We start from the raw sequence: 15,599 nt of genomic DNA, 5'->3' as shown, positions 1-15,599 counted from the left end.
CGCTATTGGCGCTAATAGCACTCATTAGCGCGAGATGCGCAATTAGCGCTAATAGCGTAAGGTGTGCTACTAGCGCCAATAGCGTAGTTTGTGCTAATAGCGATATTAGCGCTCATTAGTGTATCGTATGCAAATTTTAAAATTGATAATTTTCTACGGATGGTAGGTGCTATTAGCGCTAATAGCGCTAATAATACTCATTAGCGTGAGATGCGCTATTAGCGCTAATAGCGTAAGGCGTGCTATTAGCGCTAATACCGACAGGATTGCTAATAACGATATTACAACTCATTGTATTATGTGCCAAATTGTTCATTTACTGCGAATGGTAGACGCTATTGGCGCTAATAGCACTCATTAGCGCGAGATGCGCAATTAGCGCTAATAGCGTTAGGTGTGCTACTAGCGCTAATAGCGTAGTTTGTGCTAATAGCAATATTAGCGCTCATTAGTGTATTGTTTGCAAATTTTAAAATTGATCATTTTCTACGGATGTTAGGTGCTATTAGCGCTATTAGGTAATAGCACTCATTAGCGTGAGATGCGCTATTAGCGCTAATAGCGTAAGGCGTGCTATTAGCGCTAATACCGACAGGATTGCTAATAACGATATTACAACTCATTGTATTATGTGCCAAATTGTTCATTTACTGCGAATGGTAGACGCTATTGGCGCTAATAGCACTCATTAGCGCGAGATGCGCAATTAGCGCTAATAGCGTTAGGTGTGCTACTAGCGCTAATAGCGTAGTTTGTGCTAATAGCAATATTAGCGCTCATTAGTGTATTGTTTGCAAATTTTAAAATTGATCATTTTCTACGGATGTTAGGTGCTATTAGCGCTATTAGGTAATAGCACTCATTAGCGTGAGATGCGCTATTAGCGCTAATAGCGTAAGGCGTGCTATTAGCGCTAATACCGACAGGTATGCTAATAACGATATTACAACTCATTGTATTATGTGCCAAATTGTTCATTTTCTGCGAATGGTAGACGCTATTAGCTGGTGACTCCCATACAACAACTAAACACGCTAAGTGAGTTTTAATGTATAAGGTCCCCGCAGGGCAATAAAGCTAGTGTGACCGCTGTCCCCATCATCAACAAAAACATCAAGGCCGCAGGGCCGGCAGGCCCGAAGCCGGAGACTCCCATACGACAACTTAACACTCCAAGTGAGTTCCAATATAAAAGGGCCCCGCAGGGCAACAAAGCTAGTGTGACCGCTATCCCCACCATCAGCAAAAAACATCAAGGCCGCAGGGCCGGTGACTCCCATACGACAACTAAACACTCCAAGCGAGTTCCAATATAAATGGGCCCCGCAGGGCAAGAAACTTAGTGTGACCGCTGTCCCCAACATCAACAAAAAATATCAAGGCCGCAGGGCCGGCAGGCCTGAGGCCGGAGACTCCCATACGACAACTAAACACTCCAAGTGAGTTCCAATATAAAAGGGCCCCGCAGGCCAAGAAACTTAGTGTGACCGCTGTCCCCAACATCAACAAAAATATCAAGGCCGCAGGGCCGGCAGGCCCGAGGCCGCTGACTCCCATACGACAACTAAACACTCCAAGTGAGTTCCAATATAAAAGGGCCCCGCAGGGCAAGAAACTTAGTGTGACCACTGTCCCCACCATCAACAAAAAACATCAAGGCCGCAGGGCCGGTGACTCCCATACGACAACTAAACACTCCGTCATATGCAATATGCTAAATTTCAAAATATTCTTAGTCTAGGGAAAGCGCCGCGCTATTAGTGTTAATCGCGATTAATAGCACGTCATATGCAATTGTGCTAAATTTAACAAGATTCTAAGTCTAGGAAAAGCGCGCTAATAGCGCTAAAAGTCATAATAAACAAACTATTGCATGTTTATACAGGTAACTTCACCTATTTCATGAAATACAATTATACAGGGTACGTCACAACACCATTTAATAAGGCTGCATTTTTTTATCAACTTCATTAATGTCATTTGATAGTTGCAGTCCTAAAGGGATTTTTATTGAAGATCATTTCCATTTTCATATTTATCTCTCCATCCCCGGGCTCCCCATTTGTCCAATTTACATACCGGGTACCCTTTCCACATTATTATTAGCACATTGCGAGTTTGCTACCTTTTTTTTTTCTTTCCAATTTTGCGTGTTTTTGCCTATACCCACGTCAAATAAAACTACCGGTACCCTTTTTACGCGTTTTTATTATCGCGGATGGTGTACAGGCCACAATGGGAGTGAACCCCCGTGCCTCTACCCCCCCCCCCCTATTTTTCCACCTCAACCATTGGAAATAAGCTTGCCTTTTCTGCAGGCTTAACGGGTTATCCTGGCTTGTCATTTTTTTGTCTGTGTGTCCTGGCCTGATCCCAAATGGCTTTTGGCTGATTTAATTCAGCTTCACATTGATGTGCTTTGTAATATTTTTTCTGTCTTTATAATTTGTTTTTGTATTCTAATGATCTTGCCAAATAAAAAACAAACAAACTAGGTATTAATTTAAAACCAACCCATGAAAATCATTAAAAAGTGGAAAAAATGCTCTATCATGAATTGCATGACTGATGCAGTTTCCAAATAAAATGCATCTACAGGGTGTATCAAAATGATTGGTACCGAAGACTTCTCATTGTTTGCCGAATTTTTTTACTATTTTTTAACCCAGTTTGGGGTAAATTGTTTAAATATTTGTAATTATAGTAGTTTTATCTTTTCTAAAAATTTAGATCATAAAAATAGCTCATTCTGTTCAGAAGTTACATGATTCTAAATGAAAGTAGGTGTTTTCACACTTTTCATCGTAACGTTGGATCAGTAGCGCATCATTTTCAAAGCTCTATTTTACTGCAAATACCTTGTGAGAATGACATGTTAAAAATCATGGAAATGTTTTATATTTTCCTTGACTATTTCTTCATTCATAACGTATATAAATGTTCTAATCAATATTTATTGTTTTATTGAGTAATATTATTGACTTGAATGATTTAGATGGGGTGAAAGAAGTATGTGTATCAACACCTTCCAAGGCGGTAATTTAAATTGTAGTATTGAGATTACTAGATGGGTGTGGCAGAATGGCTATAGACTAGACGGTGTAGGTTAGAGTTTAGACCTGGTAAAAGTTATTGGAATGGCCCCACAGTATTCCACACTTCAGTGTGCATTCATAGTTAAGAATCACTGGTTGACGCGAAGCTATGTAGCTATTTAGTTTCCAAGAGCAAGGCGTATCCCATGCAAACATGCTATAACATGATAACTTGCAATGCTTTAAAATTTGATATGGGTAGTTATAGAATGGATCCATCTCAGGTGTTTTAACTTAAAAGTTCTTTCAAGATAGTGCTCACACTGCCAGAGTCGTAAGGCAGGGACTTCAGGAACTATCTTTTTAAAAGCATGTGTAAAGCAATTTTATGTTCTGTAGACTGAGTTGAGATATTGAAGAGCATGTATGCAATAAATGGTTCAAGCAGTGAACCTACTCATCTTGTGTTGTGTAAGTAAAACCATGATTACGCCGATCTTCGTTTAAATGACGATAGCTCTCAGATGAATCAACCTATCAACTTCAGATTATTTGATCAATAAGTTAACATATGCCCCTTTCTATCCATAGTACAAAAACTGTATTAATTACCAATTTTATATTTTTGATATATTTTTGAAAATGTCACATAGCCCGGTACCAATCATTTTGATACACCACATCTCATCTCAACCCTTTATCTAATCCTGCCCTACATGACAAGGACTTTTCAGCACATCTTATCTTGTATTGAGACAATGGCAGCCAGGACTATTTTGCCTTTTTTCTAAGCATGTTTACTATTGGATTGAGCCATCACATGATTATAATAGGCTTTACTGATTGGTGGGTAAGGTCAATGCTATTGTTTATTTTGTGATAAGGCTGTGCATATTACTGCATATATGAAAAATACACTGCATATTTTGATACAGGCGATTTACTCAATAACTTCCAACTGACGAAATTTAGTTCCTGTTATATACCCAGTAATGTTTGCTTATCTTAATTGGATCTTGGCCAATGTTATTATCTGCATGGAATTATTGAATTTCAAAAGGTATATGATAGTGTCAGTATTTACCATCCTCCTGGGAATCTTTCCAGTGTAGTTTGTACTGTTTAGGACGTATTTGATCTCATCCTTCTCCGGAAATCTTCCTCTGCTGCTGGTATCGATGGTATCTCGGGTGCCATGCTTAAAGGTACTGCCATCACCGTCTCTCCAATTCTTACCTATATTTTCAATCTTTCCTTGTCTTCGGGCAGGGTCCCTTCTGCTTGGAAAATATGTTGCGTTATTCCTATTTTCTCTCTCTGCCCATTATTTCCAAGATTTTAGAGAAAGTTATTCATAAACACATTCTCTCCCACCTTCAAGAATTCAATCTGCTCACTGAGAGGCAATTTTGATTCCTTCCAAATTCATCTACCACTGATGCCCTTCTTACAGCCATCTTGTGGCACAATGCCATTGAAGGCCGCAAAGATGTTATGGTTGCCCTTTTCGATCTGGCGAAAGCCTTTGATAAAGTTCCACACAGACTTTTGCTTCAAAAACTTAGTGCTTTTGGCATATCTGGTCAACTGCTGTCATGAATTAGTTCTCACCTTACAGACAGATACCAGTGTGTTGCTGTCCATGGGTGTTCCTCTCGTCTTATTACCGTTGTTTCTGGGATTCCCCATGCAGGGGTCTGTCCTGGGGCCCCTTCTTTTCTTGCTTTTTATCAACAACATATCTCTCATCCCATTTTCTGCAGGTAGCAAATTATTATGCAGATGACACTACATTGTACAAGCCAATCAGCAACCATCGTGACCAAATTCTCCGTTTGGTTTTCTTGCAATCTATTTCAAGCCAATGCTAAGAAAACCAAAGCCATGATCATCTCCACCAAAATTAATCCCTATCCGGACCTTCTTTTACAACTTAACAACCAACCTATTGAGAAAGTGACAGACATCATCTTCCTTGGCATTCACATTTTAAATTAAATTGGAACATCCACATTGATGTCCTTTGTAAGAAGGCTCGTCGGATGATTGGCATGATACACAGGAACTTCCACCTTGCTCCTCAACACCTTCGCCGGGCACCTTCGTCGCACCCTGTATACTTCTCTCTCTGGTCCATCCATGTCCAGCTCTTGAGTACAGCAGCTCAACCTGGCACCCACTCACCAAAACCCAAACCAACCGCCTGGAATCTGTTCAGAGGTTTGCCTGCCGGGTCATATTACAATCTGGGGACCTGGATCATGACAGCCTCCTTTCCCAAACTAACCGTCGCGATTCCTTTACGGTGCGCCATGTATTCAAAATTCTTGCCGGCCTTTCATCTGCTCCTAATGTATTCACACCTCATTCACGTTCCAACTCAAGTTGTAACCACGCGCTCTCTACCCACCTTTCAGCCGCCTCACACTTTAAGAAGTTTCTTCCACCTTAATCCTATGTTATGGAATAAGCTACCGGAAACTGTTGTCTGTTGTCCCACCTTGTCCGCTTTCAAGGCTGCAGTTAAAGCACTCCAATAATTGTCTGTTTTATCTTGTTTTTGCTTTTCAGTTAATTTTTTGTTCACTTTGTATGTAGGGCTTCCCTTTAATTTAGTGCTCTTTGAGCACTATTGGGTATTGCCTGTGCTTTTTGCCAAATGTAGGCCTAATAAATAAATAAAAGATTTGAAAGTTTGTATTTCAATGAGTCGTTTCTTGCTGGAGAGTTATAAGCCAGAGTCATGATGTAGGTATCATTTATGCCTCAAATCACTAATTTATTGTAAGATCAGTGCAGAGTAGGTTTGATATGAAAATGGAAAGTTGGAACAAATCATACAATCACCCCCCCCAATGTTGACGCCTGTATGTGGGTTTCTGACCAAATTAACCTCATATTTGGCCACTGATTTTAGCCCCAAAGTGCAATTTTTTCAAGCTTCGCACGAATTTATTCCACTCTTGCACCATATTTCATCAATTTAGCTTCAATATGGCTAAATTTTTCGTGCGCTTCGCGCGCATTTGTAGGCCTAAATTTTATTAACTTATTCTGTCGCCAAAAGCAAAAGGTGCTTGATTCACTATACTTCAAGAAATTAGTTTTGTGGGGTTCATTAGCGAACCCCAACGGTTTTAGCTTGTATTTATGTTATTTATTAACATAGGCCTATTTGTTTGTGATATTTCAAGCATTTTAAAATTTCAAAATAATCCCATTCAATTACACGGTTGACGATGGAAATTTACTGAATTTAGAGAATGCTCGGCGCATACCACCTGGTGGTGAACTGTGTCTTTTTAAAAGACTCTACTTGTTTCAGGTTGTTGTTGTTTTATTTTTATTTTTGACTTCGGAGACAGTTTTATGATTATCCTAGAGTTTTGTTATGTGTAGGGCTAAGCTTTCTTCAGCATTGATTTATTAAAAGTTCAGCTCTAGCGCTCACAAAATTGTATCATACTGCCCTCTGTTGCTATTCTGGGAGGATCATGAATCCCTACGATATGGTCGTATCGATAAGTGATCAATCAATTATTTATACACCAAGTAGCAAGCGAAGATGGCGGACGTATTCAAGGCCGGTGGCCTAGAGCCCGGACATAAGGATTCAATTACATCAGGTAAGCAGCAATGACATCTATTTTCACGAAATATTTATGTCGAATATTGTCTTCGGGATTGATTTGGCAAGTTTGGTGTAAATCGAGGGTGGAATATTGTGGATAGTGTGGTGGTAAAAGTTGAGTACGTGTGAGATGTTTACATCGCATCACTGATCCGAAACCACAGCAGTTCAGTGTGTACTGCACTAGTTACTGGTGCTGCATACATCAGTCACACTGTAAAACAGTGTAGTATTTAGTACGTGTATATAGCATTACAGCATCTACATTTGTACTTACTGTGGCTCTGCTAATGCTAGTGAGTTTGATTTTAAAGAATTTACCCCACATAATTTGACTTTCAAGTTAGTCTAGACGGTAGTGTAGGCTAGCCTGGACTTTTTTTAACTGAAGGGTAGGGAGGGGGGCAAGGCAAATCTGTGCTGAGGGGAAACATTTAATTTATGAAAATTTGTATGGTTGCTTTGGTTGTGAATGGCAGCTTGACAAACTGAGAAAATTTGGTACAGGGCCTACAGTAATCAAAGAACAGTCAGTCCCACTCCTGCCACCAACCTTCACTTGATGATTTGCCATCAATATGATATGTCTATGATTGCAGGGATGGTACCATTAAACGCATGTACCGTTAAACGCACACATTGTTTTGCAATTGCAGTAGATATGTACGCAAGTCATTTCCAACCTTCAATTTGCCATTCTTCAATGCAACAGTTGAAGGTAATGAGGTCTGTTGCCTTCGCAAATATTGTCCCATGTACAGCGCATTGATCTTGACCTAGTAACAATATTCTTTAATTAATAGGGGTTTGAGATCCAGGTGCTTCCACTGAATGGATTCATAATTCCAGTGATTAATGCATGTCTCATCACCTTCAGCCAATTGTGGCTAAAACTTGTCTCTGTCCTTACTAGGTGTAGACCTGATTTTTTCAACTGGTATCAATTTTGTGCATAAACATTATGGGATCAGGGACCTCCTGCACTTCCATCTAGATATGTCATATTTTGTGGCTATCTCATCTTTCTTGTTTGGTTCTTATTCATTATCAATGCCTTTGTACCAGCACGCATATCATCGGTGGTGAAGTCATCAGATCTTTGAATCTTGGATGATCTTCATGGATGCTCATTCCATCCTTAAACTCAAAGGACCATTTTGCTGCTGTTGAGTATCAAGGACTTCATCACCATTCACAGCAACTGTATACCGGTATTGATAAATTGTTATTTGAGTTTTCAGCTTCATCAGGATGAATTCCATGATGACCCTGTAGTTCTGGAAGTACCTAGTATAATTCAAGGAAGTAGGCCTGTTCTGCAGGATGTCCTGTCCATAGGTACAATATTAATGCCAAAATCTACTATTTTTATGTTGTGATTGTGAAGGAACAAGCTTTCAAACAGGCCTCGAAATAAGCCAGAATTTCTGAGGCCATCCTCCCAATTTGGGCCATTGGTTTTAACCTATGAAACTCCACAAAAAAGTGAGAAAATGGTAATTTTTTTGCGGGCCATTTGGGCCTACCGGATGTATCTTTTGCGGGCCCTCATTGATTTTCGGGGCCGAGGGCCCTTGGCCCCTCCTTATTTCGAGGCCTGCTTTCAAATGAGATCAAATTCATTACCCTGCAACAAAGTTTAATTCTTAAGATTTATGAACTAATTTAGCAGCCCCTTGGTAAAATCTTTTTAACCCTAAAACTCCCCAATACTACAAAAAATAACTCCCCAATACTGCAAAAAAACAACTTAACAAAGCGAAGTGCTGCAAAAACAAGCATCCCACATATGTTTTGATTGTGTGGTCATTCAAAATCACATGTACACATGGAATATAATATGTTCCACATTTGTTTGGAGTACGTAACCTTTATTTTTGTCATTGAAATCAAGAAATACCACTTTGATATTATAATAGGCCTATGTTCCACATTTGTTTGGAGTAACCTTTATTTTTGTGTAGTTATTATCAATTGAATGGCTTACTGACTCCACACTAGGAAGAGATCAATAAAGCTTTTAAAATTTCATAAACATATTTTGGACAATGGTCAAGGTCCAATGCCCTTAAACCTTAATTGCTCCAATGTGCTATGGAATGTATTGTACATTGTAGTAGTAGTAATACTACTTATATTTAGTATGTGAAAATGGATGACAAAGTTGCATTCTTTTTCAAAGAAAACTGAACATTGGGTTTGAGTTTTGGGTGGTCCAAGCCCCTTACTCACTCTCTTCCTTCCTTCCTTTTCACCCTCTCTCCCAGGTTCTTTTCTCTTTGTCTCCCTCTCCTCATTTTCTCCTTTCATCCCTTTTCTCACCCTCTAAATCACATGGGGTGATCTGCAGTTATTCCCCTACCCACTGATTGTCCTTTTAAAGGGCTCATATTGAAATACCCTACCACGTTTTCACACAGAAAGAAGGCAGTATTCCCCTCGCTAAGCGCGTGCCTCAGGAAAGCTCGGTCATAATTATATGCATCAGTGATACACCCTGCCCAGGATTTTAACAAAAGAAGGCTAGCACAGGAAAGCTGCAGGATGGCGCACACCTTCCTGTGTAAGGGAATTTCGATATGAGCCCTTATTTCTCTCAGTGTCTCAGTGGTATATTGGCTAATGGGAGGGGGACGGCTAATGCTATAAAAAAGAGTGCCAATGAGAAAGATCTGAAAGTGGAGATACCAATTTAAATGTGGTGGGTGTACAAAAACTGTACATTGTACCTCATTACACATTTATGTTAACCCAATGATGGAGAGTAACAGGGTCATAGAGTTACCTTGCATTGCCCTCAGTATTGAAAAAAAAGCATCAGGATAGTTCAGATTTGACACTGTGTGTACTGTGTAGCCTAATAATTGTAAGTTTGAATGTATGCCGTGGCAACACTGGGTGTATGCTTTTAAAAGTTATCACTCAATTCAGATCAATACAACGAACATGGGGGAGTTAACTTTATTTCATCTTCCATTGCTCAATAAATTGAAACTTTTGAATTGTATTCAAAATTATTGATTCACTTGTCAAATAACATGTTTTCCAACTGGGGCCAGAATGAATCAATTAACTGTATAATGTAGGCATACATACATGTATTTAAAATGGGGGCTATAAATGTACTATACCTGCTCATAGGTGGACAATGATAAATCGAATGGGAATTCAGAATTACATACATGTGATGTGATCAAAATGTAAGTTAGTAATTAACCCGGGCAATTAAGTAATAATATGTGGCTCACTTTTTTTTTCAATTTCTGTACATTACACAGGTTCTGCCTATATTATTTTTAAAAAGCATTATCCCTTTTGAAGAAAAATTTAAAAAAAATGAAATGATTTTAATTCACAAATGACTCATACTTACTGATCATAATCTCATAAGAGGATTATTTTTCATATTTTACCCACATCAAACAGATTCACACTCTTGCTACAAATGAATCAAATGATGCATGATAATAATTAGTTTTTTTAGTAAGTTTAAGCCTCAAGCAAAGTATTACTAGTATTATGTGTGGGGGTGTACACATTTGCCACCAAAAGCATAATATTACAACACAGCCGGGAAATATGCAAGGGCAGCCAGGCCAATTCTGCTATTAAAAAGGGCTGCTAGGGCACCAAGACAATCACATGCTAAAGAATACATCCAAAGTTATACATTATTTATGATGGGCACCAAGGCAGAGGGATGGGGCACCCAAGTCAATTGCCTTCAGTGTCTCCGGTTATTTTTTTCCCTGACAACAAAGTGGATATTTTGATAGAAGTTGTGATTAAAAATAAAATAACCGGACCCTGCCACTGAATTTGACTCAAAATTGTTTTCTAATTCATTATCTGTGATAAACTCAGCAAAATTCATTTGACTATTAAAATATTGACCTTGTTTGAAGGAAATATCATGTACAATGTAATGTGCTATTGATCCTTGGATAATAATGTCAATTTAATATTTAAAAGATACCATTAGGAAAAACCTAGAAAAAATTAAATGTGTATTGTCCATGGATTTAAGCTTTTTTTTCCTTATAGTAGGGATGCCCACTCTCAATACAGTTTCCACTAGAACGATTTTTCATTTACTGTGTGCGTGCACTCACACACGTATTGTCTATGAAGAAACTGATCGATACAAGAAATCCCAGGCCTGTTAAATGGCGTACATACTCTTGTTTTGATCCAAATGTAGGCCTATATCAGGGTGTTTCAAGAAATTCCTGATTCCACCAGAAAACATTAACCAAACTTTTGCCTGTTTGGTCAGTAAATAGAGAGGACCTTCCTGCATGAAGAGATCAACTTTTTTTAATGAAAAATTTAATGAGATGAGAACTACAACAGGTTGAAGTGACACCATTCCGTGCATCAGGTGTTCAAACGCAATTATCTCCCAATTTGGAGTGAATCAGACAAGCAAACTTACATACTCATAAAATTTAACTATTTATGAAGACAAAATGTGTAGGATGTTAAGAAATTTAAGAATGTTTAAGCCTACATGCCCATCTCAAATCATGCACTTCCCCATGCACTTCTCACTACCATGTCCATTTCATAGGGAGTATAAAAACCGGGGACCATCATGGCTTCCATGCACACACAGTGTATTGCTCAATGTAGTAAAGATAACTTTTGAGTTGGAGCAAATTTCTCAAAATTGGTAGTGATTAATGTTACCAAACTTATGCCATGATGAAATATAATAATTTTTGAAGATAAAATGTGCTGACCTTAAAAGATTGAACAATGTTTAAGACTACCGCTTTTCATTTGAAATAATGCACTTATTGTTCATCTCCTCTATGGAGATATTTTCCATGGCGGCCATCTATGATCATGCTTGAGGTTTCACCAAACAAACCATGGGTTTTGAGGTCTTATATTTTTGTTGTATGTCAACAAAATCGATTAAATTTTCAGGATGATCTTATTTTCATGTTGTTATAAGCAAATATAATGTTCCAGATAAGATAGTTAATAAATACATTAAGAAAAAGTACCTTAAAGTTGCACTTTCTGTTAGTATTCCTTTTTGAACTTTAACTTTTTAACATGTTCTAGCAGCCCTATATAAAACCGGGACACTCGAAAGGCCATATCTCTGGAATGAAACGTCCAATTAAGATTATTTAAACGCCAAAATGTTTCTTTCATCAATTCCCATCCAATAAGTTAGGTCTGAATCAATTTAAAAGTACTTCAATTTTTAGTGGACATGCCTACTTATAGCTTATCAAATGTATGTGGTAATATGTGCCCTTGTAAAGCTTGATCAAATGTATGGTGTAATTTGAAACAAACCAAACACAAATAGTTTAGATATGAATAGAGACAAGTGGTTATATAAAGTTGTTGACAGAGTGGATCTTAACTGATAGTGATGGATGAACTCTGATCAGGGCATAATACAATATCAACCCTTCCCATCATGCTTCATTGTAGAATCTATAATTAGCAAGTGATCTTTCATATTTGCCAAATTAAAACAATTTATTTTGACTGTATAAGGCTAATGAAACTTGATGTTGAGTTTAGCGTCCCATTTTTTTCAGCTCATAATGAGGCAACAATTTCATTATTCATTATTCATTATTTTCAAGGTTTCATTATCAGCGGCCTTTTACCAATGCTTATGCGCTTTTGTTCATTCTAATTGGGTATCGCCAGTCGCAATATAATGTCACAAACACACATAAACATTGATAAAAGTATAAAATTTTATCATGCTTTTTCTTTTTCAAGTTTTAAAACAAACTAAATGTATTCAAAGTATACCACGCCAGTCTTCTTCACTCCAATTTGTACTAACCTCTCTGTATACATTTGAGGATAGGGGGAAATGGGGGGGGGGTGGGGATTGACTCATTTTATACAAAAATAACAATCATGCAGAACATAATATGAAATACATTTTGGCACCAATTTGTCAAAACTAGGTCTTTCCTAGTTAAATTATTTACAACATCAACAGTGTCCATCTGGTAAAATCATTTTGGCTAGGTTGATTTCTTTTCTAAAATTCTAGTCTACCCTGGTATCCCAAAGGTATAATTGAAATAATTGGATAGAGCAAAGGTCAAAAACCTGTATATTTTTAATGCTAAAATATTTAGATGGATTCATCTAATAGTTCTCATGCTTTCTATAGTTTTTGAAGGGTTCAAATACAAAAAAAAAAAGGGTTTAAAAATTTTGAAGAACAAATTTTCTTTCTGGTTTAGTAGTAATTTGCAAAATAATGAATTATTTTCAGATTTTACATCTCAAACGCTGCACAAAATTCATAACGCTTGCGGTGGACGCTAAACTCAGAATCAAGTTTCAAGTGCCTAATCAGGTTTGACATTAGTTAAAAGTTAGGCCTAGGTCTGTGTTCTATCAACAATTTCAATGAGGCAATAACCACCCTATAGGCCTTCTGAGTTCTAGTAAGAATACAGATCCAGGATCTGTGGTAAGAATTGCAAGGTTATGTGTTTACCTGCATGTGCATGATGTAGTGTAATATTCTAGTTCAATGTCAGTTTTAATTGCAATGCATTCTGGGAACACGTGAATTTACACTATGTGATCAGGGAGCTGTATTTCACCAAAGAACAATCTGCACTGAATGTCATCTTGAAAAGGGCCAGTTTGATGGATAGAGTGAATAAAATCATAAGTGTTGCAATTTCATATTCATGCACACACCACAACCAAACATAAAACTTGTGTACTGGTACCTGGTACATATAAACATGTAAATTGCAATTTATTGTTACATGTACATTTAACGCAGTTTAAAAGAATGTAATTATCTAGTCAAAGCCTGTAGTTTTACCTTTAGTATTTTTCTTTGCACCATATGGTTGTCTAAGATAACAATTGATCAGATTATATAACCAGTAAGTACAGTTATGTAGGACCAAAGATACTTGGTAGGACCTAGGAAACACATGTATGATCATGCATATCTGTATACCTGAAATGAAGGAAAATAAATCCTGTAGTGAGAATTGCATTTTTGCTTCCACTATTGGTATTATAAATTAAGAAAACCCAAATTTTCACTGCCCACAACCAACACAGCTGTTTTGGTACAAATGTACAAAATTATAGGGGCCTACATGTTTCAGACTCAATTGAACTTTATCGTGTGTACCAGAATGAACAGTCCAGGATAAAAGTGCCGGGGTAACCAATAATTTAGTAACATTTCTCAGAGACCATCCAGCCTTTCTAGGCTACTGCAGGTCATAATAATACTGCTGTCACCATAATTTTAGCAAGATAGTTGCTGAATGTCCCTTTGGTAATGTTCAAACCTACATAGTGTTCACTGGGAGTGCTCTTTGTCACTGTTTGTTATTATGCTCCTTTTTTGATGCTCAATGAAATCAAATTTAGGTTTAAAATTGGGTAAATTTCCTGTTGAGGCCTGGTTTCTCACCCTTGGGTGATACTATATAGGGCAAATTGAGTGATTGGACAGCACACAGGAGGAGCAATGGGTGACACACATTACACAAATCTAATGCAATGTGATGCAGTATGATCTGACCAAACCAGTGACAGCAATTTTGAAAAGTGGGTTCTCCAACTTGCCCAGTAGGCAAGCATGATATAGTATTGCTGAATTCTTACTGATCCAAATGTACTTCTTGTTTACAAAGTTGTAAGCTTAACGTTGTATAAAATTATTTTAAAGCTCAAGCAATATATTAATAAAAAGAGTTTTAAAAAAAGCAACATGAATCGCTTTAATTTTAATGATGTTTTTGTAGCATTCTGCCCTTCAGAGCATGTACAGTACCGAACCATTTTCCAAGAATGCGTCGAAAAGTGTTTACAACTGCCAGCAAGGCCAATTTTGCACTACCTCCCACACAAGTCAATTCCTGAAAATCCTAGAGAGATGAGAATTAAAACATTAGTTTTGTGCAGCCTAATGTCAATTTTGTCTTCAGTTTTAGGGGTTTTTTTCAGTCCCTATTTTAATCTTTCACACTTGCTACCTTTGGCCTGGCTCGATCAGATCAGCACATTATTCACATTGTCATCAGGTGAATGAGGCGATGTAATGCATACGTACTTACGGCATTCTAGCATTCGCCTTTAGATAATGAAGAAATTGAAGATGGATGAGGGAAAAAAAGCAAGAAGTGTTAGGATGTGAATGTCATAATATAATTTAGTGGATGATGATGTATGATCAATCATTTCCAAATGCCCTCTCCACCTTTAAAGGGATATTTTCTCATTTAGTTGAAAAGCATACATGATAGTGGGTAACCGCTTCCCTGAGCATGATACATGCAGGCAATTTGTTTTATGCAGCAATTTTACTGCATTTCTTTTTATTTGAGAATTCCAGAAACATGCATGAGGTGCCTACCGGTGTATTTGAGAAATGCATATATTTTAAAAATATTATGTCAAATAAAATTAATAATTTCATTGACAACCAATCTATAGTTTTCCAATTATAATTCATAATCTACAGTACTTGTAACTGATTTGACTGTACAAATGTAGACATCAGGATTTGAAGCATATTTGACCATAAAACCAGTCACACACTACATAATCTGTGATACAATGTACATGTACTTACAAAATGAAACAAATAAAAAAGGAAAAGATCGTTCACATCCTGGTTAAAAAAACAAAAACTTATCAATTAATTTGATTTATTTATATTTTGGTCATAGTCCTGTAGGAATGTTAGATGAAACTTAGATGAAATGGAAAGCTTTCCTTTAAATATTATACAGCAATTTGTGTCTATTTAGATTGATGATGTGCATACATGTGATCAATCATATCCAGATTCCAGCCTGTTAGTCCAGATTAGTACTTTAGGAAGAGGATTTCCACTATATCCTGTCTCACTTCAAAACATTTGGTTTCTTTTCATTATGAACATCATATTTTAATTTTTC

At 37.3% G+C, this 15,599-nt stretch overlaps 1 protein-coding gene across 4 annotated transcripts in view; it reads left to right on the top strand.

The window, feature by feature from the left end:
• The first annotated feature begins 6,569 nt into the window (after positions 1-6,569).
• The window catches only part of LOC140156771 (kazrin-like), a 111,923-nt gene continuing 102,893 nt past the window's right edge, over positions 6,570-15,599 (top strand). For all 4 annotated transcript variants that reach the window (XR_011859589.1, XM_072179734.1, XM_072179735.1 and 1 more), the window contains exon 1: positions 6,570-6,661. Coding sequence is in view for 3 of the 4 variants with exons in the window: in XM_072179734.1 (XP_072035835.1) it covers positions 6,601-6,661 (61 nt within the window). In the remaining variant the exon portion in view is untranslated. The remainder of the gene's footprint in view (positions 6,662-15,599) is intronic.

Source organism: Amphiura filiformis, chromosome 7, assembly GCF_039555335.1.
Source record: "Amphiura filiformis chromosome 7, Afil_fr2py, whole genome shotgun sequence".
Classification (NCBI taxonomy): Eukaryota; Metazoa; Echinodermata; class Ophiuroidea; order Amphilepidida; family Amphiuridae; genus Amphiura; species Amphiura filiformis.
Note: the sequence above shows the minus strand (reverse complement) of the source record. Positions and strands in the feature narration are given on the sequence as shown.